Source organism: Pavona decussata, unplaced genomic scaffold (genome assembly GCF_977016875.1).
Source record: "Pavona decussata unplaced genomic scaffold, jaPavDecu1.1 SCAFFOLD_16, whole genome shotgun sequence".
Lineage (NCBI taxonomy): Eukaryota > Metazoa > Cnidaria > Anthozoa > Scleractinia > Agariciidae > Pavona > Pavona decussata.
In genome coordinates this window covers 1,949,131-1,972,646 of record NW_028145439.1, presented here as the reverse complement: position 1 = coordinate 1,972,646, position 23,516 = coordinate 1,949,131, and the positions used below count along the sequence as shown (strand labels likewise).

Below are 23,516 nucleotides of genomic sequence, written 5' to 3'. Positions count from 1 at the left end.
CCTGCGAAAAATGTTGCTTTGGAGTTGGTGATGTTCGCGTGTGAAATAATTTTTTTTGGATGAAAGAAAGGAAAAAATAAAGATGGCTGTCAAACCGCCAAAAAATCGCTTGCTTCTGATTGGCTTTCGGTTGCTCTTCACTGCTTTCTTTCTTGTTCCTGATTGGTTTATTTCTGCTTTCTGCATTGAGTTGGCTTTTATTAGCTTGAGAGTCAAGACTGACTCCAAAAACCTCAAGAAATGTCTTTGACTTTGTCAATAATGCTGTTTTTTTCTTCCCAACAAAATAAGGAATGGACCATTTACAAACACAAAATGAAAGCTTGGGATTTGAACCAAGAAAAAGTATCTCATGCTGAACATGTTCATTGTTGCTAAACGACTTCTGTGGCTTCATGGGCTGACGACCTTGGCTCCTTGGATGAAGAGGTAGCAAAACAGAAGCGACAAATATTTATGCGAAAACCGAAACGACAAGCGGCAAACTCTGCTAGCAAGGTACGTGTGGAGGCGACAAAGGTCGAGTGAAGTTAGTTTGCCTCGCAGCAACACCATTTTCATGCTACTTCGGTCAAGTTTGGCGATGCGGGAATCTCATCTAGTAGTCCGCTAACTTCAAAACATCTGATGTGGAGCTAGAAACTCTGCTTTGTTTTTAAAAAGAATTTCTCAATTATTCTTTTTGGCTACACAGCAAAATATACTCAAACATTATCGACTGATATTTTTCTTCTTTTTTCTAACGAATTAAGTTGAGTTGAATTCGGATTTGTACTGGCAGGTATTCTCAACGGTAAGCTTATTTCACTCCACTATCTTCACATTTTTGTGCACGATAAAAGCAGCTTAGTTATCGCACATTTTTAAAACTAACATAATCTTTAAATGCTGTAAATGGGCCCTTGATCATTGAACAACAAAAACAAAACAACGACAACAAAAAACGATTCATTTTCAAATTCCTAATCAGTTCGATTTACTTTTAATTTTGTCTTTTTGTTCATTTGAACGCAAACCAAATCAGAAATGTATCATGTAGATTCCGATGATCTTTCTGAGTTTTCGTACGCTGATAAATCTTTAGCGCCATATTTTTTTCTTTTAAACAAGAAACCGTATAGATTTACAAATTTAATTTCCTTTTTGGGCGAGATTGCACGTTTCATTTTGCTCGAGCACTCGAACAAGAAACGTCTGACATCACCGTGCTTGTGACGAAACGATGAGGCAAGGTTTCCATGGCTTTACAAAGAAAACAATCATTTCGCGTCAGCCTTCGGTGTGGTCACCACCTATTTTCGGAGCGGGAAACCTTTCGAGATTTACGAAGTCAGTTTCAAAGGAAAAGTTTCAACAAACAAAAAAGATACTACAAAGCAAACAAGAAACCAAAAACTTCTACAGTTTTTGTCCGAAGCCACCGTTTCGTTTGTGAAATCCGCGGACGAAACTTGATGGCTTCGCGGCTTGCGGGCAGAGAGATTGCCGGATCGATATGGCAGCAGAACTCGCCGGATTCCAGGTGAGAAAAAACCAAAACTGCCAATCAGAATAACTCGATCGGATGAGCAGCAACAGCGAAGGAAAAATTAATTATCTTTAGGAGGCGTGACGGCGTAAAAGAGTGTCTGTCGAGCAACTTCGAGGACAAGCTTGTAAATAAGCAACCATCAAGAATCGCGATCAAGACAGAGTGCAAAACGACAAGCGCGGAGAAGAAAGAGATTTACAAGAAGAGGAAGTCTGCAAATGACCAAATTCCTAAAAGACTCAGGTATCGTGAATTTCTTTCTTCTGGTATTAATTCATCAGCCGTTTGTTCAGATAAGGAAAACGGCTTTTGTTTACGTTAGACACGTACGTTTTTACTTGATTCTACAGTTTTGTTAGTAGTTGGTAGCGGGGCGTGTTGGATTGATTAAAGAGTATAGGTATAAAGTAAGAGAAGGTATTTAAACGTGTTAAAGAAAACTCTGACGGAGGAACTAGTTTAAATGCGCAGCTATTACAGGGCCTCTAAGGAAATGAGACCTCGACGGCCAAGACAGGTCACTCTTTTGGAAGAAAAAAAGGTAAATAATCAACCCACAATCACTTATGCTACCGTGACTCCATCTAGTAAGCACAGACTCCCCTGTTGGTCAGAAACCTGTCAAAGCTTAGATGAGATTAACTACCGAGTGTTAAAGGTAACATTTTCACTGATGTATAGCATAAGAAATCCGTTTTTTTTTCAAGTCAGGGCGCATCACGTTTTAATAACAGAAAACGCCAGGCGACACTGAAGGAACGGGGTTGTATAGACACGAAGGTTCTAGGCTGCAACAAAAGAAAACCTGAGTAAATTGTTAGAGAAAAAGGATCCCTAAGCTAAAATGCCAACCAAGTAAATGAAATAGCCAGACAGTAACAGATGCATGGTGAAAAAACCTCCAAACTCTCAACTCGTCAGCTTAACTAGCGCCAATGCTAAAATAAAGGACCATGAAGTCAACCTCTTGTAAAACAGTTTTCTGTCGTAAATTGAATAGTTGAACTCCATTTGTCGTGTGGTATGATACTACGAATTTGTATTTCATCTTTTCAATATTGAAAAAATTGCGAAGTACGTGAGAAGAAAGTATGTAAGGAAGGACCGTTGCTAGACTCTATCTTGGCGTGTATGGTTTGCAATAGCTCCTTATTATTTTTTTTCTGTTCGCCCTAAAAGCAATTTTATCTCAGTTATGCTCGGGTATGAGTCGTATGACTGTAGGACTGATCAAAGAACTTGGAAAAAATTTGAGGGGAGCCGGCTTTGCTTCATGAAGAGGTTACTGGCGCGCCCTGGCGCGGCTTATGAAAACTGAAGTGATGTAGAGAATTTCAACTGCGTCCGCCATGTTGATTGGTGCATAGCAATGAGGGGAAAATCAAACACAAGGGTAAGTTTCGTACTCAGTTTTGTTCATATTGATTGTAATGTCAATATCACTGAATTCAGTGAAACAATGAAAAAAATTTGTACCCTTTCAGTTGAACTAACTGCATGTCGCATGGAGTACTCACACTGTATAGAGACTCGAAAGTATTTACACTGTTAGAAGTCTGCAGTAGAAGTGCATACATCAATTTGTTGCGTGTTGTGTTATTACATTCCTTCGGGTTTAGTTCAAGCGTGATAACTTGCACGAAGTTTGTCACTGTTGATAAAAGCTTTTTTCCTGAGCTACTGTTGACCAGGTGTGAGGTCAAGAACTGACTCAGTGATTACAGGAACATGACGGCCCAGAAGTGCCTTCTTTTTTTTTTATCACACTGAGACTGAGAAAAATGCAAGAAAAGTGTGAACAAAGACACTAAACTCTGAGAACGACTTCAAACATTATTTTCACATCTGGCAGAACAAGCTCACGGGCCAAAATGATTTTCTATTGTTTATTCTACTGAAAACATACTGATAAAATCTTGGCAGAACAGGCTTGGCCAAAATGATTTTCTATTGTTTTTTCTACTGAAAATATACTGATAAAATAAGGCTCTGTATATAAAGTGGTTCGTACTCTACAATTATTTCGGTTCAAACCAGCTATCGAAATGCCCCAGTATAGTAGTACAGTCGACCCCCGATAACTCGAACCCTCGCTAACTCGAACCTCGCGCTAACTCGAACCAATTTTCCTTTCCTTTCAGGTCATTTTCTATATAATTTTACCCTCGATAACTCGAACTCCCGATAACTCGAACCTTTTTCAATTTCTCTTGAAGGTTCGAGTTATCGGGAGTCCGGACTGTACTTTCAACACTGAAAATGTACTTGCAGTCTTCGCGATCTGTCAAATGTCAATCGGTTGCCATGGCGAACAAATCATTTAGTGCGTGCCACTACTTCGTGTAAGATGGCTTCGCGAACGGGGTCGCGAGGACGACACCGGTAAAAACATGACCTGAGAATGCGCTCATTATGGTTGAAATGGGTGAGGTTTTAATGGAAAGGAAAGCAGATTATAGTCAGGTATGATATGAGCGATTTCTAGTCGTTGGTGATCCTAAATGATCGAAATTCTCTAATAATTTATGAGGGGCAACGAAGGTATTTGCTTGGCTTTTTGCCTCGTTGACTACACGAGTTTACAACTCTGTTATTTGTTCTCTAAACAACGTTTAAGCTCATTTTCTGTTGTTAACGTGAAATTATAAATCATTGATTTATATTTTCCTTGTTTGTGGATGATTCAAGTAGTGATTGATGGCTAACGAACGTAGCGATCGCTGAACTACATACTCGCGCGTTGTATGGCTCCGACAATTCGTAAAGACGGCCCAGCTATCGGAGAGCAGAACTATCCTGCATTGCCAACATTTCAGACACAAAACTTCACTCCCCTATTTTTGTTTCGTTTATTTTGGTTCTTTATCGGATATGGGCCTCGCTTGCTAACGAATTTTAAACGAATTCAATACGACTTAGCGAAATCTATATTGTCGCTTTCTCACGACACTTCGCGAACGGTACTTGTCTCGCTAATCCGTGTTTGCTCTTTGAAGGATTTGTACATTGAAATTTTATATGCTTTTTTATAGACATTCTGAACCTAAAATAACCGGAAAATAGCTATTGGTCTGCGATAAGGCAGCGCGGAACATTCGTGTTCGTCTAATTTCTCTGTGATAGGGTTCTAATATTTTTTGTTGACAAGGTAAACGCTGTTCTCTATGTGATTTAAGTTCTGTCGTTCTGTCACACTGTTTTTGTAAGCATTTGTCAGACTCGAGAGCGTCAATTTTTTGTTTTGACACTGTTGTACTGATCAGTTTTCGTTGAACTACGCCATAAGATTTATTTCTATAGACTTCGACAACTCACAAGTAATTTACAATAAATAGCACTTCAGCAGAGAAGTTAGTTCTCACAGACTAAGTTTTGTCATGCTAATTATATTTAGCCACATAGGCCTTCGGTGTTCGCGCATCTATTTTGGAAGGCTAAAAAGGCAATATAATTTCTGTCAACAAAGATCAAAGTAACTAAGGTGAATTTTCAGGTGAAAAAATTACGACTTATTTTGAAATCTAATATTCCCTCCAGTCAAGCTTAAAAGGTCATTAGATACAAAAGAGTGTTAATCGAGAAATTTGTATCATGAATTAATTTTATGGTAATGTTGAAGTTTCTGACAGCAAATCAATGAGACGTATCTTAGACAAAAGATTTTCCAGATTAGATCACATAGAGAGCCATTAAAAATACAAGAATAACAACAGCTTTTAATTCTTAACTTTCGAGGTCTTAATTGAAATTTTCAGAATTGTTATCAAGCTTTTTTTCATTGCAAGGCGGTTGGATTGATTAATTTCACAGTCTCTTGTCACTATTTTAATAATTATATTGAATACAGCTCATTACATTATGTACTGTACAATAAAACATTTAATTTTGGCTGAGTATTGATCTGTGGTGAAAAGAAACATTTCTGATTGGCCCTTTGTGGCCCCAGAGTTTCTCTTTGGAATGTAAAGAGTGTGACAGTGCTAGCTGACTTACAATTTGGTTACAGTGATTTGTGTTTCAAAAAGGAAAGTTCAGAAGCAATCTTCCATGCAAGTTACTATCACTTAAGGTGCCATGTGAGCTAAATTTTGGTGGTTGTGACTTGATCATTGTAATTATAAAAATGTTCTTGTCAACACATTTTCCTAGATCTGTTGTCTAGTTAATAGACCCTTCTCCAAAATGGTGACCGAAAATTCAAATAAGTTAAAATTAAAAACGTATACCAGCACTAGAAAGAGCACTTTTACTTTAGTAACCCTGCAAAGGTTCAGCATATCAGGTGTAACATCAGCTGAAAAAATGTAAGTTGAAAAATTAAAAATTTAGAAACGTTTTCCCCCAGTCATACAAACGTCTGTAAATTTGTGAAATTTCATCTTACATTTCCTAAGCTGATATAACACCTAATATGCTGAAACTTTGCAAGGTTACTAAAGTTAAGGTGCTATTTCCAGTGCTGGTATCAGTTTTTCATTCAGTTCAATTTTAACTCATTCAAATCTGTCGACGCTATGATGTGCTTTTTGGCTGCTTCTAAAAAGTTCTTAAATATTTAAACTACATGTAGTGCTCACTGTTGGGGTACCCACAGAGTAAAAGCAATCATTGCTGTTTAATTGTTTTCCATATGGAGCACGTTAATTCACATGTTTGTTTCATATTTCTTTCAGGTTCATGATAAGGCATCTCATGGTATGGTAAGGGACCCAGTTATATTAAATCACAAACCACTTCTCAATGGAGACTTTGAATTTCTTGGACGACAATACCGCTCTTCCTCAGAGGTTGGTTATTTTCCTTGTTTAGGGTGCTCTACTGAGCACTTGAGCATTGAACAGATGTATTTTTGGGGTCTTTTATCCCTGCGTCTTAAAAGGGATGATCAGCCAAACAAATGAGTTCCTTGGGATGCATGTTTTAGAACTGGAAGGCATCTTCAAAAATATAAGTTTAAAGAGAGTATTTTTAATCTAGTGTGCAATTTATCTGCAGAAATTTTCTGTATAATTTCTTATATATTTGTATATAATTATATATAATATATATATAAATATGAAATGGGAAGAAATAATGGTCTTTTACTCATAAAAACATTCATGTAGTAAGGAGGCAGTATGATCTGTTATGTTGTCAAAAAGTACATGGGACATTAGAGAGCATCTGAATACCTTTGATGGGACTGCAATATTATGTTTGGTGTGAACTGTTGCGGTGTAAATTAGCTCCAGTGCAAAATGTGGCTCACGGCATAATGACAGCCTTGGGCATGTTCCATCATGTCAGTGTTTGACAGTATTATTAACAAGGAATTCCTTTCTGTATATTGGTTAACAATATATAGATATCCACCACTGGTCACCTCCACCTTGGTGAATAATTATTATTCACCAAAACTGTAGAGGTGAATAGTAGTGGACACCTACTAGTGAGCCGCAAAACCATGAGGTAAATATACCCCACTTTCACCGACACTCAGAGGTGAACAATAATGTTGTCTTGGTATAATATATACCACACAAGCTGAATAACTAGCCAAAAAATTGGCGAACCAAAGCAGCAAGCCATTTCGTTTCTCTTAGGCTCCTCGGAGGTGAATAGGACTTTGCTAATCACCTCTGAGTTTAAACCAATCAGAACACACAAAAAGCACTATTAACTTGTGTGGTATATACTAATAGTAAATACACTGTATTGCACTAAAGATCACTTCTTATTATAGTTATTATTTTTTTAAGTTCATGGTTACTTTACTGTGAGTCATATCGTGTCTAAAAATGGGTTGATTTCTTTCTTTTTTTTTGTTTTCTTCTTCGTCGTAGGCACAAATGTGTACATTAATTTATTCATTAAACTCTCCCCTCTCCTACTCGGGATGTATTGTTCTGATTGTCTTCAACAACAGCAGGCCAATCAAAATCTATTGTTGTCGCTTATATCGCGAGGGAGGGGACCCACTCACCCCTACCTGTGTGACGTCAATGCATCATTTGATATATTTATTAAAAACGGATCAAATTTGTGGCGCCATATTGTTAACATGTTGTGGACTCAAGTGTGCTGTTTTCAAATGGAAATTTCACCATTTTGAAGCGGTAAATTGAAAGAATAACTTCTAAGAAGCACTCGACATCTAAAACGGTGGAAATTGGAGAGTTCCTGGCAAAGGAATCGTGCTCTCCTTGACAGTCTTAGACCACGATTGCAGACAGAAAAGAGGTCATTGAGAAGCTTACGTTATCGCAATGGAATTCCCACAATTTCCCTTGAAACCCTGAGTAGTGTAACACAAGGGAAACAACGTAACGCGATCTTCATGACTCAAACTATTCCATTAGCAAGGATTGTTTTATAAATCTGAGAAACATACAGTTGGAATAAATGAATCAGCCACAGCATCACGCGTAATGCTAGTATAGCAGGCATCTTGTTTTTGTACACAAAGAGTGGCCACCATGTTACTACATCAACAATCAGAAAATGATGTACAATGCTGGAAAGATAGCATTCATTTGCCTAAAACAACCCAACCAAAACCTTACAATATTCTGTAAATAATAACCATCTTGCTGCTGTATAAGTACTGATACATGTGCTGCCATATTTTTCTTTTTTGTAGTGCTCATCAGATTCACAGCTGGACACCCTGCTGGAGGAGGCTGACAAGATACATACATCAAAAAATGGTTTTAGAAAGGTATATGTACAGTAACTTTTAGCAACATTTGACGATTTAAGAAAGCTCTTTGACTAAAAATTTAATAAAACTAGCTTTTAATGACCCAAACTGTAGTTCTCTACAGGTAGAATGACTACAGTCAATCCACAACACGTGTGACCGGTATTTTTGAAATTTGAACAAGTTTTGAAATTTACATGTCAATTTTGAACATCGCCAACAAGATTTCAGAGTTCCCATAGAGATTTCCCTAGTTTATTATGGTATAAAGCCATGAATTTTTCATTACATTGCAGCGTTAAGTATTTCAAGAATAACAATAACAATATCGTTTCCCAAGTATTTTGAATATTTTTTTTTTCTGTTAATGCGTCTTTTTCGGAAAGATTTCCAGAGAAATGTTCAACATTCCATTCACATGTCAGACATTATAAAGAGATATTCGAATGTTCATTTCATTCTCAGAAATACTGGTCACGCATGATGTGAATTGACTGTAAACATGCAGAGAGAAACAGTTTTCTCTTTCTGCATTTTTAATCATTTCCCCTGTAGAAGACTAACTCAGGAAGTCAAAAGCTCCTTTTGTTAACGTTTTTATTCAGAGAATGTTCTTAATTTTTATTATTGTAATGGTGAATGCTGGCCATGTAATTTTTAGTGTCAAAATCACGATAAACTGTTGTGTAGTGCTCTTGTGGCTGTCATTGGTAGCCAACAGATGACTGCTATGACTGGCAATGACAGTGAAGAAAGCTGGCTAAAAGTACTAAGAGTTTGAGAATGACTAAATGACCACAAGCAGACATTCCAACCCTCCTGATTTAACTGGGAGTCTCCCGGTTTCAGTTGCTTACACTGCAGCTGTCCCCCATTCTCCCAATTCCTGGCAAAACCAAAGAAAATTGAAGGGGAAGAAAAAGCACTGCTTGCTTTGCTTGCTTGGGAAAGCCAAAACTTGCACTAAAAGCATGATATCTGACTATGTTAATTAAGTCATGAACCAGGGTTGTAGTTAAGAAATTTGTCTGCCGGTTAGCTGAGAAATTGAGCCGGCTAAAGAACGCGTGAAGTGCCTTCTGCCGTCGGCGAAGCCGACATAGGGGTAGGTATGGGAGGGGGTCGCACCCTCCCATTAGGGGGGTCTGGGGAGCCTCCCCAGGAAATTTTGAAATTTAAAATTCAATTTGGTGCACTCTGGTGAAATCTAGGGGCTCTTTTATGCAAAAAGAAACAACCATTAAAGAGAAGGCCAGCTGTGGTGCAGCAGTTTGAAACGTGTGGTACAGAGATTCACCCTGAATTTATTCAAAATTTTCTCCCTCGCTTTGACGTTTCCATATTTCCTTCTTGTGGTTTTCGTTGTTTGGCGTTCCTTGAACTCTCTACCAGGTCTGTTCACTGTGCCCCTAAGGAGAATGACAGACCCTCTGAGCAGACAGTGCTTTGTTTTACTTCAGTTCGTCAATCTATGCTGTTTTCTTAATTCTCTTTTTGGTGAGCTCACTAGAAGAATAGTTCTTTATTTAAACACGGTAAAATCCATCAGGAGTATAAAAATTAGAAATACCCTAACTCTCCTAAACAAAATTCAAAACCTAACTACAACTAATCTAATCTAACTAAAACCCGTTTTTCATGAATGCCGTGTATACTCTAACATTAAAAATGAAAATACGTGCGTAAGATTTTCAACATTTACTTAACATTCAAGTAATGAGAATGAAAGCTACATCGCTTTCCATTCGTTCCGAAAAGATAAGTGCACTAGAATATCAGAAAATCGATCCTTATAAACGCTTAGAACTGCAAACAAAAGAGCTGTCCACTCGGTCGTTCAGCTGTTCATCCAGTTTCGCGGGTTCGTTCACTCGGTTTCGCATTCGTTCGTTTTCGCCGGCGAGCACTCGGCGGACCATTTACGTTTCTGGTTTTTGGTTTCTGGTTTGTTCAGTTGTTCAGGGCCGTACCTAGGATTTTTTGTCTGTGGGGGCAAACTCCGCACACCCCTCACAGGAGTCTACCGTATGCAGACAGGGTTTCTAGTTGCACATTAATTTTGTTTTCACTCCTACACAGAAAGTTGCCTCTGCGACGTTTAGAGAAAACAAAACACACCGATACTTTTAGTTTTAAATTGTCATGACGCACTATCTACAACGATTACTAGAGAACCAAAAATCCAAATAGCCGTGCCAAGAAATACAACTCCTTGTGACAAACACTAGCCGGGCCCGGCATTGCAACAATTACCGAATGAAGCTCATTGCATGATACAAGCAGTGATTAATTTCTGCCCTACTATTGCCAAATCTCAACAAGAAAGGCAGTTAAAACTATCAAGCACTAAAAAGAGCCAAGCCAAACCCAGCTGAAATGTCCTATGTGGCATAAAAACACTGTCGTTGAACACACAGAATAAGAAGTCATATTCAAAACGAAGAGAATTCAAAAGAGGAAACTCAAAATTCATTATGCGCAAATGACCTGTCGGATGATGAACATATGATGGTTAAATCCAAACCCGCTACAAATACTTGCGAGCAGCACAGGCTTTTAAAACCAATTTATCTCGGAAAAAAAAAGTATAAGCTAGATTTAAAAAGGCTAAAACACGCGCGAGAAAGTGGCGTATGCTTGTCAGTCTTTATTTCCACACCAAATTCTAAACCATAGGCAGCCCAAACTGAAAAAAAAAATCATTATTTTCATAAGAAAACCGGTACCTCAAAAGATTTTCCAAAATAATTATTTGGAATTCACATTGAAGGAATGTTAATTAGTCGATTTTCTTGTGATCAGTGTCATGTTAGAAACCGAATTGAGTTTTCCTGGCGGGGGCAGCTGCCCCCTCTGCCCCCGCGCTATGTACGGCCCTGTTGTTCCTCCGTTTGCCCAGTTCTACTTGCTATTCATGAGCATAAACATGTTATAAGCAATAAAATTTAACAATTGAAAGCTGTATTAAAACATTACGAAGAAGTTCCTTCATGGTTTTTTTTCTCTGTCATGCAACAGAGAAAGACTTCTTCTTTCTCCGATCTGACACAAATACCTGGTAACAAACTCGTTCCCAATCTTTCGCAACGCCTTGAATGCGGGGGCTACCCTTTGGGCTACCAAGCTTCGTGTTGACAAGATGGCGGACGCAGAAATCGGAAAGAGGACACGGTAAACAAGTTCTCAAAACAAGACTTTATTTCAATTACTTTATGGCATCGATACTCAAGGTAGTCAGGAGTTTATTCAACCTTTTCACTTAAAATATATTATTCTAAATCGAACAATTGCTAGTGGGTAACTAAAGAACTGTTCATTGCCCTTTTAACCGAGTGCTTGCCACCCAAAATTCAGCCGGCGATGAGCTCTTTCCCAGCCGGCGAATTTCGCCGGCAGCCGGCGCTTAGCGACAACCCTCATGAACTGGGGCAGAATAACTTGAACTTTTGGATTTACTGGCCTTGGCTGATTGGCCTGTAGTTCCAGTACCATCAGTGCTTCATGTACAGTACCAGCTCCTGCATGGCCTTGGAGCAAGAATGGGTCAGTTTCCATGAAAGCACTAGGAAAAGCTGTACATGGTCAGAGAATCCAAAATAATAACTTAATTGTGCCTTACATGTAGACAAATACATGTAGGTCTTGGTCCTTGGCCCCCTAGGTTTGGAATGTCCAATGAGTGAGAGAAGATAACACAAGAATTTTCTTTGCTTGTGGTTAATGATCACAGCCCTTGATCTGGAAAAAATAAACAGGGACAACTGTTTGTGGAAATACCACATATCAGTGACTATTGGACTTGTTGTTTCGTGATTGTAATCATGGTTTTATTTTCTTTTGTGACTAGGGTGCAAAGAAACAAGTTCGATTTAACATGGAGAGAAACAAGGAACACTTTTACAGTTATGCACAGTCCTCAGATGATGAGAGCCTTATGGGCAATGTTCATTTTGTGGATTACAATTTTCGTGACAGTGAAGACTATAATGATGAGGGTGATGATGGTGATGATGATGATGATGATGATGATTCTGATGATTCTGATGACGAGGAAGAGGAGTTTACAGACAATAATGATCCTGACATGAGCAAAGAGGATTCAACGTCAGAAAAATTTAATCATGGATATTTAGTAGATAAGAGTAATCCTTCCTTGGAGGTTAACAACAACTCGGGCGATTCAAACTCTAGCTTAAAACCAACAAGGTTAAATGGAACCATTGAATTAGTGAATGGCATTGATGACACAATCAGTTCAGGAAAACTTTCAAATGGAACAATTGACCATGAAGACGAACAAAATGATAAGTTATTACCAGACAAAAGATTGGTTGATCTCAGGACACAGGTGAGCCAAAATAAAGTAATGGTAAGGTAAACTTTATTTTGCTAGGGTGGCCCATTCAGCAACGAGGCTGATATCCAGCAGGGCCCTGGAATACAATAATGAATAATACAATAAAATAGTTATACGTGTACAGTCGAACCTTGATTATCCGGACCTCGATTATCCGGACTATTCGATTATCCGAACTTTTTTCTCTGGTCCCAATTTTTTCATGAATATTAATTAGTTGAGATGTTTTGAACTTAAAGTCGCAAAAAGCCCAATAATCCTTTCAAAAGACTGTTAAAACAGCGACGAGACAAAGAAATATTCCGATGCGTTCAGCTGATATCTGATTGGCTCAATTGTTTTTTGGCCAAGGGAATTTTATGCTTGATTAGTTCCTTCCATGTGGGTTATGTAAACGCACGAGCGATCAATCGTAAGCTCAAATCAAAAACGTCTACGAAGCGAAAGCGAGCCGTTCTATCAATTAAAGATAAGCAGATAATTATTTCACGTTTGGATAAAGGAGAAAAAGGAACAAATTTAGCTCAAGAATTTGGCATCAGAAACCAGTAGATCTCTGACATACGGAAGAACAGAGACGAGATCTTAAAATTTACTGACAGCATCGAGACAAGCGAAGGATTATAAAATGAAAGTCCCTAAAGCTGGCCGATGATGAGTGGTTGAACAAAGCCCTGTACGCCTAGTTTATTCAACAAAGATCTACTGGGAAACCGATTTCATATTTAAAGTCATGTTTTCTTTGCTGTAATCTTTTGTTTACATTTCCATCTCATTAATATTCATATTTTCGATTATCCGGACTCTCGATTATCCGGACTATTTACCGCGGTCCGGATGAGTCCGGATAATCGAGGTTCGACTGTACTATATAATAATGTAGATGAAGCTTTCAAGTTTCAAGTCTACCTTACTAAACATGCAGGAAATAATGCCCAGTGCGGGAACTAACAATATCCTGTTCAGACCAATACCCGTGCCTAGGAATGGTGCGCGAGTACTACCCGTGGAGGTAGTGCCTCCGCATGTGCCTGGGCGTGGTGCTGAGGTTTTTCCTTGAGCACCTGAAAAATTTATGTTCAGTGTCCGTGCCCAAGAACCTGATCCCGGCATCCAGTCTGAACAGGGCCTTAGGTTGTGTTCACACTTGGTGCATGAGCACTAGTGCCTGGGCACTGTGCACAAAATACAAATGCATGCACACAGGGAACTGGTGTCTACTTCAGTGCCTGAATACAAGGTCTCAACCTTGTACTTGGGCATGGACAACGTGCCTGAATTCTGGCGTGGATACTTAATTGATAAAACGATGCATTCACATCAGCGCCCAGCAAGAATCATACTTTGGCACCATGCTTGGGAACCAAGTGCAAACATATCCTAAGTGTTTTCAAGACTTCCTGAAAACCCTACTTCCCAATAATGCACTTTCTTCCCAACTTTCTTCCATGAAGGTTCTAGAGATGGAGCTTTCTCTAAAAGCAAGACAAGATTCTTTGCAGAAGGAAATGTCGAACATGAACACCAGACTCCAAAAAACCAGGGAGGATACTAACGAGGAGGTAATAAAAATAATATATAGCTCCAACATTTGACTGCTTGGTGGAGAAACGTTACATTCATACATACTTTATTGCAACTCCCTAAAAGGGTTTTTCAGTTACAAAACTACATAACTATCAACTAAAATAACTAATTAAATTACCAAATAACTAAGGTAATAAATATGCATTAAAAAAAAAATTCAGTAAGATACAATGGATGGGATTTACTAATTTCACAAATTTAAGTGGACCGTGAAGGAATCGCAGTGTCCAGAAAGCTTGGCAGGGCTGCATGTTCAATTTGATTCTCCGAGGAGGAAGCTAGTAAAAACATAATGTGATAATCTCCTTTTAGGCAAGAACAGCCTTACTACTAGGTGGGCAACATTTCAGATAAACGCGGTTAAAAAATTACAAACAAATGAACGAAAACCGTTTGGCCTTGAACTAAATTTTATAGAAAGATGACGTTTTTCCTGTTACATTTCCCTCCAAGCTAAAAACACCCCGACTGTTTTGCAGTCCATACTATGGCTTGAATAACTCAAATTTGTTTTGGCAGAATGCAAGACTGACAGAGCCTTTAATGTAGGCTTGTGCGGAATGATGTGTACTAAGGCTATGCTAAATTTTAGTTTAGTCGTGAAATGAAAGCTGGACAGAATTTGCAGTTATTCGTCACCAGTATTCTTACTGGTGTTTATAGTTTGTAGATAGGCAAAGATTAAGAGGAGGAATCAAACGAGACATCGTTAGAACGTACTTTACCTAAGTATGTTGGTTTGGTTGCAGATGAATAAGTTACAGAAGGAGCTGGAAGATAGACGACGGCAGTTTATTACAGAAATGGAGGACATCGATAAACGACGAGAGGAACAAAAGTAAGAATCACTCCTTCAGTTGAAGACAAGGCTTGGTATTGTTCACACTAACGTATTTTCGAAGTCGAGGGAAACATTGAGATTTGAAGGAAACAAAATTAAATGGTTTCCCGAGGTATAAAAATGATATTAATTATTTAGTTCTGGATGACCAAGTTGAAAAAAAAATTGCCGTTTTCTTTCCAGATATATCAGAAATATCAGTAACACGGATGGTTTGTTCTTCCTTCCAGAAATCACTTGATATTTTTTCTTGATGCCCTAAGAATAATTTTATGATTTGGTGCAGTTTTCACCAAAAACAACAAAAGTCTCGTGACATTTTCCCTGTAAATTTAGATTGACACTAGAAATAATTCTTATCTACCTCGCCTTACTTATGGGTATTTATTTACTACATTGGCTCTACTGTTTTGAAGGAAAAAATTCGAAGAAGAGCTCGAGGAGTTTAGAAACGAAAAGAAGCTTGAGGAAAGAAGACAAAGATATTATGAACATGAGGTATTAATTATTTTTATCATTGCTTAGTTTGACAACTGTTCTTAATAGTTTTACGTAGTGAATGTATCACTAGTCTACAACTACGAAGGAGTTTTTGAAATTGGTGGAACTGTGACGTCAGTTTCTGGTGCCGTTTTTACCCAGAATTCTCCATTCTGCTCTCAGGCCTCTCTCTCAAGCAGAGGTTCTACGTGGCTTAGGGAAAATGCGATGATTGTTGTGCGTTCACGAGCAAAATAAAGCAGAGTCCTTTCTTTGTTCATTCGCATCTTCACTCACTTAGTTCGCTCAATGGATTCTCCTCTCCCAAATCCCAAGTTTTGGGCTCTGCTGATGAAAGAGTGGTTAGGCGTAAACAACCTCAGTTTTTATGTCTGGTAATAGCTGTTCATTCGTTTCGAAATTTAACCCAGAATGTTTGCTCCAATAGAAATACCCTGCGTCTGTTTGTTTATTATTTACTTATTTTTATTTTAAGAAAACGTTTAAGTCATCTTCTTTGCTCTGAACAGGCATCGATATCTCAAATGGAAAAAGAACTTAACCGAAGAGCACAAGAAGTTCGAGAACGGGACAAAGAGGTATAGTGAAAACTTTTAACAGAGGTGTATTGTTCAAGCAGGCCTTTGAAGTTATTTTTGGTTGGTTCATTCCTGCATGTGGTCATTCGAAAAACCATTAGTAGCCATAGTTAATTGAGGGACTGGTTATTAAACCTTTGCCTTGACAACAGTGGTGCTGCAATTGATGTTGGAAGAGCCGCGACCGTGCCGTTCACACTACCTTTGAATATCTTAACAGGAACGTTTCTATTGCTCCAACAAATTTGAAAATCTGTTGTGGTTTGTGTACGGTCAAGGCTAAAAATGCCAACAAAAAGATATCAGAAAGAAGTTTGTCAGGCCTCATAACCATTGCGTTTTATTAACTATGTTAGCAGCCAAGAAATCGTACCACCAGTAGAAGTCCTATCAATCGGAAGTTTTGAAAACGTAAATATATAATTTATTCTTCCTACACGTTGCTGTCGCCGCGAATCGATTTTGATCTCTTGTTTTCCACCAAAGGTGTTTGCAAAATGCTTATGACTATGTTTTAATAACTGCAAGAGCAAGTTTTTGCTAATGTATTAAAACTGGAAAGTTTTCCCTTTCGAACTTTGTGGAACCCTATGCAAAGTTCTTACTTCTAGGTTTAAAAAGAAATGTCTCGTACGTGTTGTAGACCCTTCTGTTCATTTGAGCAATATTAGAAACTAAATTCGTACGAAGTCATGTGTAATGTGGTTTTTTCCTTTCATTACAGATTCGCGAGTACGAAGAATATTTAAATCGGCGACATGACGTGTGTAATAGTAAAGAAGAAGATTTAAACGTTTTACAAAAGGTATTTAAACTGCTTTTTTGTTTTGGGGGTGGGGGGAATAGGGGTAAAGTTGCTCAAATATAGAACACGGTTCATTCGCTTCGTTGATTTGTGGGTCAAAAACTAAGGTAACTATGTGAGTCGTTTGAATGGTCTTGTCGTGTGCCCTGTGTGAAGGTGCGTGTACGTACGTTCTGGCAGGGCAAAATATTCCCGAAATGGCTAATTATTGAATGGTCATGATTTTCTCTTCCACGATGTGATACTACTTGTCAGCTCCTCTGTTACTTAGGGGTTAGCCTATCTATATTTGTAATTCATCACATAGTTTCGTTTGACTGCGGTTGGAGACTGCATGCATCTCGCGGTGCCTACTCCACAATAGAACATATCCGTATTTTCGGTATAGAACTGGAACTAGCGTATACACAAGACGTAAGCGGGGGAATGTTTCAGTAAGCCTGCAGAATAGGCGTTATTTTTTGCGCTTTTTCAGCAGAGTGGAGACAAGTACAAGGTGTGCGCGGAGCGCAAGTCATGCGCGACGCGCCTCGTGCTTGCCTCCGCCCTCCTGAAAAACGCAAAAAATAACGCCTGTTCTGCAGGCTAGTTTCAGTAGGCCTGCACCTTTTAAAAGCTCTATTTTCGCTGGACCCAGATAACCTGCAGCTCCACTGTTTTGTGAGTGTAGACGCATTGTTTTGTTATTCGTTCTTTTGTCCTCTCGGCCAATAAATTGAGACATTGCAAACGGTGCAGGTCGCCCCAAATTTTTCACATGCAAGACGTCAAGAAACGTGTTTGTAAAGTGGGGCTGTACGGCTTTCAAAGAAATTGCGGTATTTGAAAGACAATAAACATGATTTATTTGGCTTGTTCTTGGGATTATCCCTTCCTCAAAGAGCAGAAATTTCCTCCAGGTTTGCTCTCTGAAAACCCTTTGCGTTCTGGAAGAGATATAATGTTGTGCGCGGATGAAAGTTCGTGCGTTTTTTCTCCCACAATAGTAAGCTCTCTATTAGGAGAGAGGAGCCGCGAGAGGATTGGGCCCCCGCCCCAATCCTCTCGCCTTGGCTTGCACCTCAAATACATGTCTCGCGTGTGACCCCAATTGCAGGGCTTGCTTACGGGCTAACATTAGTAAAGGTTATTATTACTATATTACCGTCAAGCTTTGGTAATGTTGATGTACCTTTAATAGGAATTGGATGTCCTAGCAAACGAACTGAAGGCGAAAAGAACGAAGCTTCTAAATAAACGCCAACTTACGCATGAAAGTTCTGAAGAAGATGTGGTCGTGTCAACTCCTCCCGCCAGATCAAGGTACGTAACCAACCCACCCCTCCCCCCCGTAAACATCTTTCGTATATAGGAAAAATCCTCTAATGAGAAAGATGTGAAAGGTCGTATTCTTGTAACGAGCAAGGGAATCGAACTCAGGGCTCTTGTTAGGAGCCGGTAAACCTGTTATTTTTACCGTCATTCACGTAAATGTTACCGGCTATCGTGAAACAAATCTCTCCGAAATTATTGAAACCTCTTTCTAAATTCATCGTATTTTGAAAAAAAATTGTCAGCAGATAATATCACGTTGAAAATCCATCGCCTGTAAAGAAATCCCTCTTGGTTTGAGTATTTTCTTTCGTCAAAAACAATGCTCGATAGGATCGATAGACAGGTCGCCTTAAACAGTTTGAATTTTTAGACACTCGTGTTATGCATGCATCAACGTCATTTTTTTGTTCAATTCATGCCCTTTATTTTTGACTCCTAAACATGTTCGTAAATTACTATACAAACCCTTATAATTTACGCCATTGCGTAACACTCATCGTGACACTCAAATTACAATGTGACGCTACAAAGGTCAAACGAAGGTCTTTAAAAAACGCTCATAGAGCTTGGTAGCCCTGTGCAACAACCACAACAAAAGTAGCAAAAGCAACGTTTTTTACCCAATAATCAATAATCATCCCCTATATGCATTTCAATATCTAGTTAATACTATCTAAACAATTCTCAGCAGCTCACTCCCCCGGCAATATGTCATTTCCAAGTTCTGAAAGCGAGGCGAAGATTTTTCAGATTTTCATATGAAAATTAGTTTAGTTTGCATATCAATTTTCGTAAGAAAAATTACTAATGAGGTAAAAACTTAAACAATAATGAGGTTCAAAGCTACTCGGAAATGGCCTATTCACATCGTATAAGCACAAAGATACATTTTTGCTGTTTTATTGGTCAACAGCACGAATTCTTGTTCTCCAATCAAAGCTCTTTTAAATGAAGATGCCCCAAGCATCAATATTTTCCTAGTAGCCCGTCTCTAATTGTGGTGTGTGCTGAACGTTTCAGGAGTGGCAGTCGAGTGAGTATCGTCAGCAAAGGAGTTGATCTAAGAATAGAGGAACTTAAGTCACAGAACAAACAGCTGCTGGAGGAGCTGTTTACTCTGAAGAAGGCTTGTGAGAGCAAAGAAGAGGAACTTACAGAACTGAGGGAAAAGGTAACAGGAGCGTATAGCTTAAATTAAAAAAAAAAAATGCTTATCCCAACCGAGCTTGAGCATAAAACTGGTCAGTTTACATGGAAGGAGGAAGATCCTAGCACTAGGAAGATCCGAGAAGGCGGAAAAACTTTTCGTTTGCTTACATAAAGAAATTTCGGCCGAAGTGTTCATCAAGTGGAGAAAGAAAAGAAGGATAACAGTGGGCCTTGAGCAGCTGAACGCCCGGCTGTCGCCATTTTTTGTTCTTGTTGTCCCTTGTACTAGGATCTTCCGAGCGAAAGTAGTTTACATGGTGCTAGGATCTTGCTATCTCTAGGAAGATCCTAGCGCTAGGGCCAAGTACAACTTTTTGCATGTAAACTGAATAGAGAAAATATATGGTGCTAGGATGATCCGCCCTCTAGGATCTTTCAAGTGCTAGAATCTTCCTCCCTCCATGTAAACAGCCCCTAAGAAGTACCTTGAAGGTAGCTTTCACTGAGATCGCATTCACCCCGCTAACTGTCAGCTCCAGCCGCTAGACAACAATACGTTTTAAAATCGCAATCCAGTCACTGTGAATAGCAGGTTGGTCGCTTTTTAAACGCGAACGACGAGATTAGGAACCGCGCTCTTTCATTGGTAGCAATTCACCCTTGCTTTCATCAAGGGATTTGAAATTAAAGCGAACTGAAGAAAAGAGAAGGAATTAACGCGAAATACACCGTATAATTTTTATGAAGGAAATTAATTGGGAGGTAGAGGTGTACTGATGAAGAGCCGTATATCGATGATTCCGTAGACATTTTGTGGGGAAGTGATCAAAACTACTATACTCGGACAGGACGCGCCAAACTACAACATAGGCTACCTGCATCCTCCTTCCTCAACCTCAAAAGATGTCTTTATTGCATAGCCACCCCTCTATCCAGCAGTAAAAAATGACGATGACATTCAAACCTCACTTTTCTTATTTATTTAGCAATGATGACTCTTGCTAGCTTAATATTACTGTGTAAACTCAAATAATTTTAAAGCCTATAAAATTTTGTTGATGTTCATGAGATAGGTGGTGTCTTCGATAACCCACCTACCCCAGACAAGGTGGGTCTTCTTGAAACAAACTTGTTATGACCTGTTCCCGAAGAGATCTGAACTGATTGCCGTGAAAGAGCTAGAATGAAGTGGAGTGTCGTAAAGGATATTGTATTCAGTTATTGAAAATGCAAACGAAGAATGTTGAATTTTGCAACTGTTGAAATCTAGGCACAAGATTGAGTATGGCGAACCGTAAATCTCATAGGAATTAGCTTCACGAAAATTAATCTTCACTTTGTTTCAAGGTTACGGAAATTACTGTTGGAAAATTTACGGGAAATTTTAAATTTCGCGTTGATTTCTTGTAAGTTACTCGCATCAAAATCGCTTGAATGAACGGCCTAAACATTTTACAAGAAAAATGAAAGCCCAAAAAACTTTTTGATATCCTCCAGAGCATAACTTGATTTTTATGATGTTCTTTTGTGTATCTGCAGCTTGGTGTCTCAGAAAACGAGAGCAAGCGACTTCAGCAGCGAACAAAACACTTGGAAACTCAGTTAGAACTCGCTAGAAAGACAGCAGAAATAGGCGCCGACAGTGTGTCTGTGGACGAGATCATGCGGAAAACCACACAAGACATGCGCAGCGCACGGTCCTCCCGCATCATACGGCCTTCGCGTGCGGTGGCCCCTTGCTCTTCGGGATCGTCGGGTGGCAAACTCGTACGGTTATCGTCAACTGATTCTGTGGGAACTAAAAACACTAGTAGTTCAGACTCGGGAAAGGGAGCAAAGGAGTCAGGAATAAAGGCGTCCAAGTTGTTTGCTGGTAAGAAAGGGAAAGACGATGTGGACGGGAGACATAAGCTGGGCACGGAGAGGATTACCAGCTCTCTCTGTGCCATCATGTAGGTAGAAAAAGTATACAATGGATTTCGGCCGGCCCGATAATGAAAATTGTCCTACTTAACCCAATCATAAGCATTCGTATACCGTATTTGTCAGGCCCCAGTTGTTCAAAAATGGGTAAATCAGTGCTGATTCAAATTGAAAAGGAACGAAGTTTTTGTTTCAAACTGCCTCTCAATACTTAATACTATTTTACTCCATACTTAATTCAAACACCGTGCTACTTGTTGGGATTACCTTAACCCTTTAACCCCAGCGAGTATCAACTAGCATATTCTCCTCACTGTCCTCCATATATTGCTTATAGTACTAGTTGAGAGAATTTGTTTGAACGAGCCAAACACCCCAACCAAAAATTCCGAGACCCCCCCCCCCCTCCCCTCCCCTCCGAGACGGTGGCATACATGACAGTTTCCCTCGCATCCTTTTAGAAAAAAAATTTTCATCAAATTTTATTTGTGTTCATTCTTTTGCTTGGGAAGAATGCTCATCTTCACGCAAGCTCTTGAAAATACCGACTGAGCAACACAGAAATCCATTTGTATGTTGATTACGTTGCATTACCCAAAACATGGAAGTCCTTAAACATTTTTGGTAAATGGTACACATCATTAACAGATTAAGTTGTACAATGGTAATCAGTTGATGTCATTAATAAATGATTGATTTTTACGAAGAAATTCTAAGGATTTGCAGATTAATAGCCACTGAAATTATTTAGCAGATTATTTATTGTACACTGTTTGTACTTATTTGCCAAAGAGAAAAAAATTCAAGAGATTATGAAAGAAGTTCCATACGACGCCATGCAATTTTTTTTTAAATACAGAAACGTGCTGAGGAAAACTGAGCCCTTTTGATCAATTAATTTCAAGTACAAAACAGAAAATAGACCCTTCTCCAAAATGGCGGCAACAGATTTGAATGAGTTTAAATTGAACTGAATGAAAAACTGATACCAGCACTGGAAAGAGCACCTTTACTTTAGTAACCTTGCGAAGTTTCAGCATATTAGGTGTTATATCAGCTTAGGAAATGTAAGATGAAATTTGACAAATTTACAGACTTTTGTAAATTTTTCATTTTTCAACTTACATTTTTTCAACTTACGTTTTTAATTTGAACTTATTTGAATTTTCGGCCGCCATTTTGGAGAAAGGGGCTATTGAAAAAGCGTGAACGCTAGAATCAGTTCTGGAGTGTTTATAGCGACCTTGAGATTAGACTGCTGAGTACTGGTTTAAATGGAGTACGACTTTGGAATTAAACCATTTTCGTATTCACGGTAGTGAACTGGAACTAGCTTCCACACGAGGCTTATTAACCTGCAAATATTTTTTTAATGTATTCCCCCAAAAGATCCTCAATTGCAAACTATCCGGTTCGATACCGGAGAATACGAAATTGATCCATTGCAATCCAGTCACGTTTCCCAAACCTTCCCTTCTTCGTGTTACCGAGCGTTAGAGAAGGAAGGCCTGGAAGCGAGATTGTGTCACATGGCAGTTGCACGCATGTGCTACTCTTACTCAGTTGGAAGAACCAATCAGATGCGAGATGAACAAATCACAAACTGTAGCAATAATTACGTAAATTAAGTAGTGAAGATGGCGACGAAAACGTCATAAAACAATAGAGATTTAGAATTGTGTTTACGACAAACGTAAGAAATGACCACGTGACCATGTATATCCTATATTTGCCGCTCGTTGTTTTCAGTTTCCCAGCACGTTAGCTGGTCAGAATTATTTTGCACTATTCTCACGTGTACTAATTTTTTCAAGAAAACATAACGCGAATCTCAAATTTGCCGTAAACGCAATTCTTAATCATTGCAAAGCAATGGCTCTGCGCATGCGTTGCACAATTCTTTGACGTACTGGTTGAAGGCCTTCCCTTACGATAAGCCACTTCCGAGTTGCTTTGAACCTGATTATGAAAGCGAGGCTTCTTGCACAGTTTTTATGAAAATTAGTTTTCATTCATACGCACACTAAACTAATTTTCATATGAAAAGCTTTGCACTTGGCCTCGCTTTCGTAATGAGGTTCATAGCAACTCGGAAACCTATCACTTACTGGATAGTTAATCGTGAAGGAATTTAAGAGAATGCAAATTTATTTTAAGTGACGATTTCGTTTCGTTGTTGCTGTCATTACTTAAATTCCGTGCTATCTTTGTTATCTCGCCTCTGATTGGACAGGTTGCCGTGGGACGTGAT

General features: G+C 38.9%; 1 protein-coding gene across 4 annotated transcripts; it reads left to right on the top strand.

The window, feature by feature from the left end:
• Window positions 1-224: 224 nt before the first annotated feature.
• Window positions 225-22,114, top strand: LOC146487285 (uncharacterized). Of its 4 annotated transcripts, none has more exons than XM_085086888.1 (12): window positions 225-498; window positions 6,205-6,318; window positions 8,151-8,228; window positions 12,058-12,558; window positions 14,022-14,129; window positions 14,904-14,992; window positions 15,412-15,493; window positions 16,006-16,074; window positions 16,799-16,879; window positions 18,060-18,181; window positions 19,214-19,364; window positions 20,882-22,114. In XM_085086888.1, exons 1-12 carry the CDS (start codon window positions 457-459, stop codon window positions 21,296-21,298), a joined length of 1,854 nt encoding a protein of 617 aa, XP_084943014.1. In that variant the 5' UTR covers window positions 225-456; the 3' UTR covers window positions 21,299-22,114. The 4 variants fall into 4 exon arrangements, with proteins under 4 accessions (XP_084943014.1, XP_084943020.1, XP_084943027.1 ...); XM_085086894.1 differs by lacking the exon at window positions 225-498 and adding an exon at window positions 963-1,779; XM_085086901.1 differs by lacking the exon at window positions 225-498 and adding an exon at window positions 965-1,774.
• Window positions 22,115-23,516: the final 1,402 nt, after the last annotated feature.

Excerpts from the sequence above, each read along its gene's own strand:
- LOC146487285 (XM_085086881.1), top strand. The coding sequence starts at position 3,944 with ATGGTTGAAATGGGTGAGGTTTTAATGGAAAGGAAAGCAGATTATAGT. Across the intron at positions 16,075-16,798 it reads TTCGAGAACGGGACAAAGAG|ATTCGCGAGTACGAAGAATA; the intron begins GTATAGTGAAAA and ends CTTTCATTACAG. Across the intron at positions 16,880-18,059 it reads ATTTAAACGTTTTACAAAAG|GAATTGGATGTCCTAGCAAA; the intron begins GTATTTAAACTG and ends TACCTTTAATAG.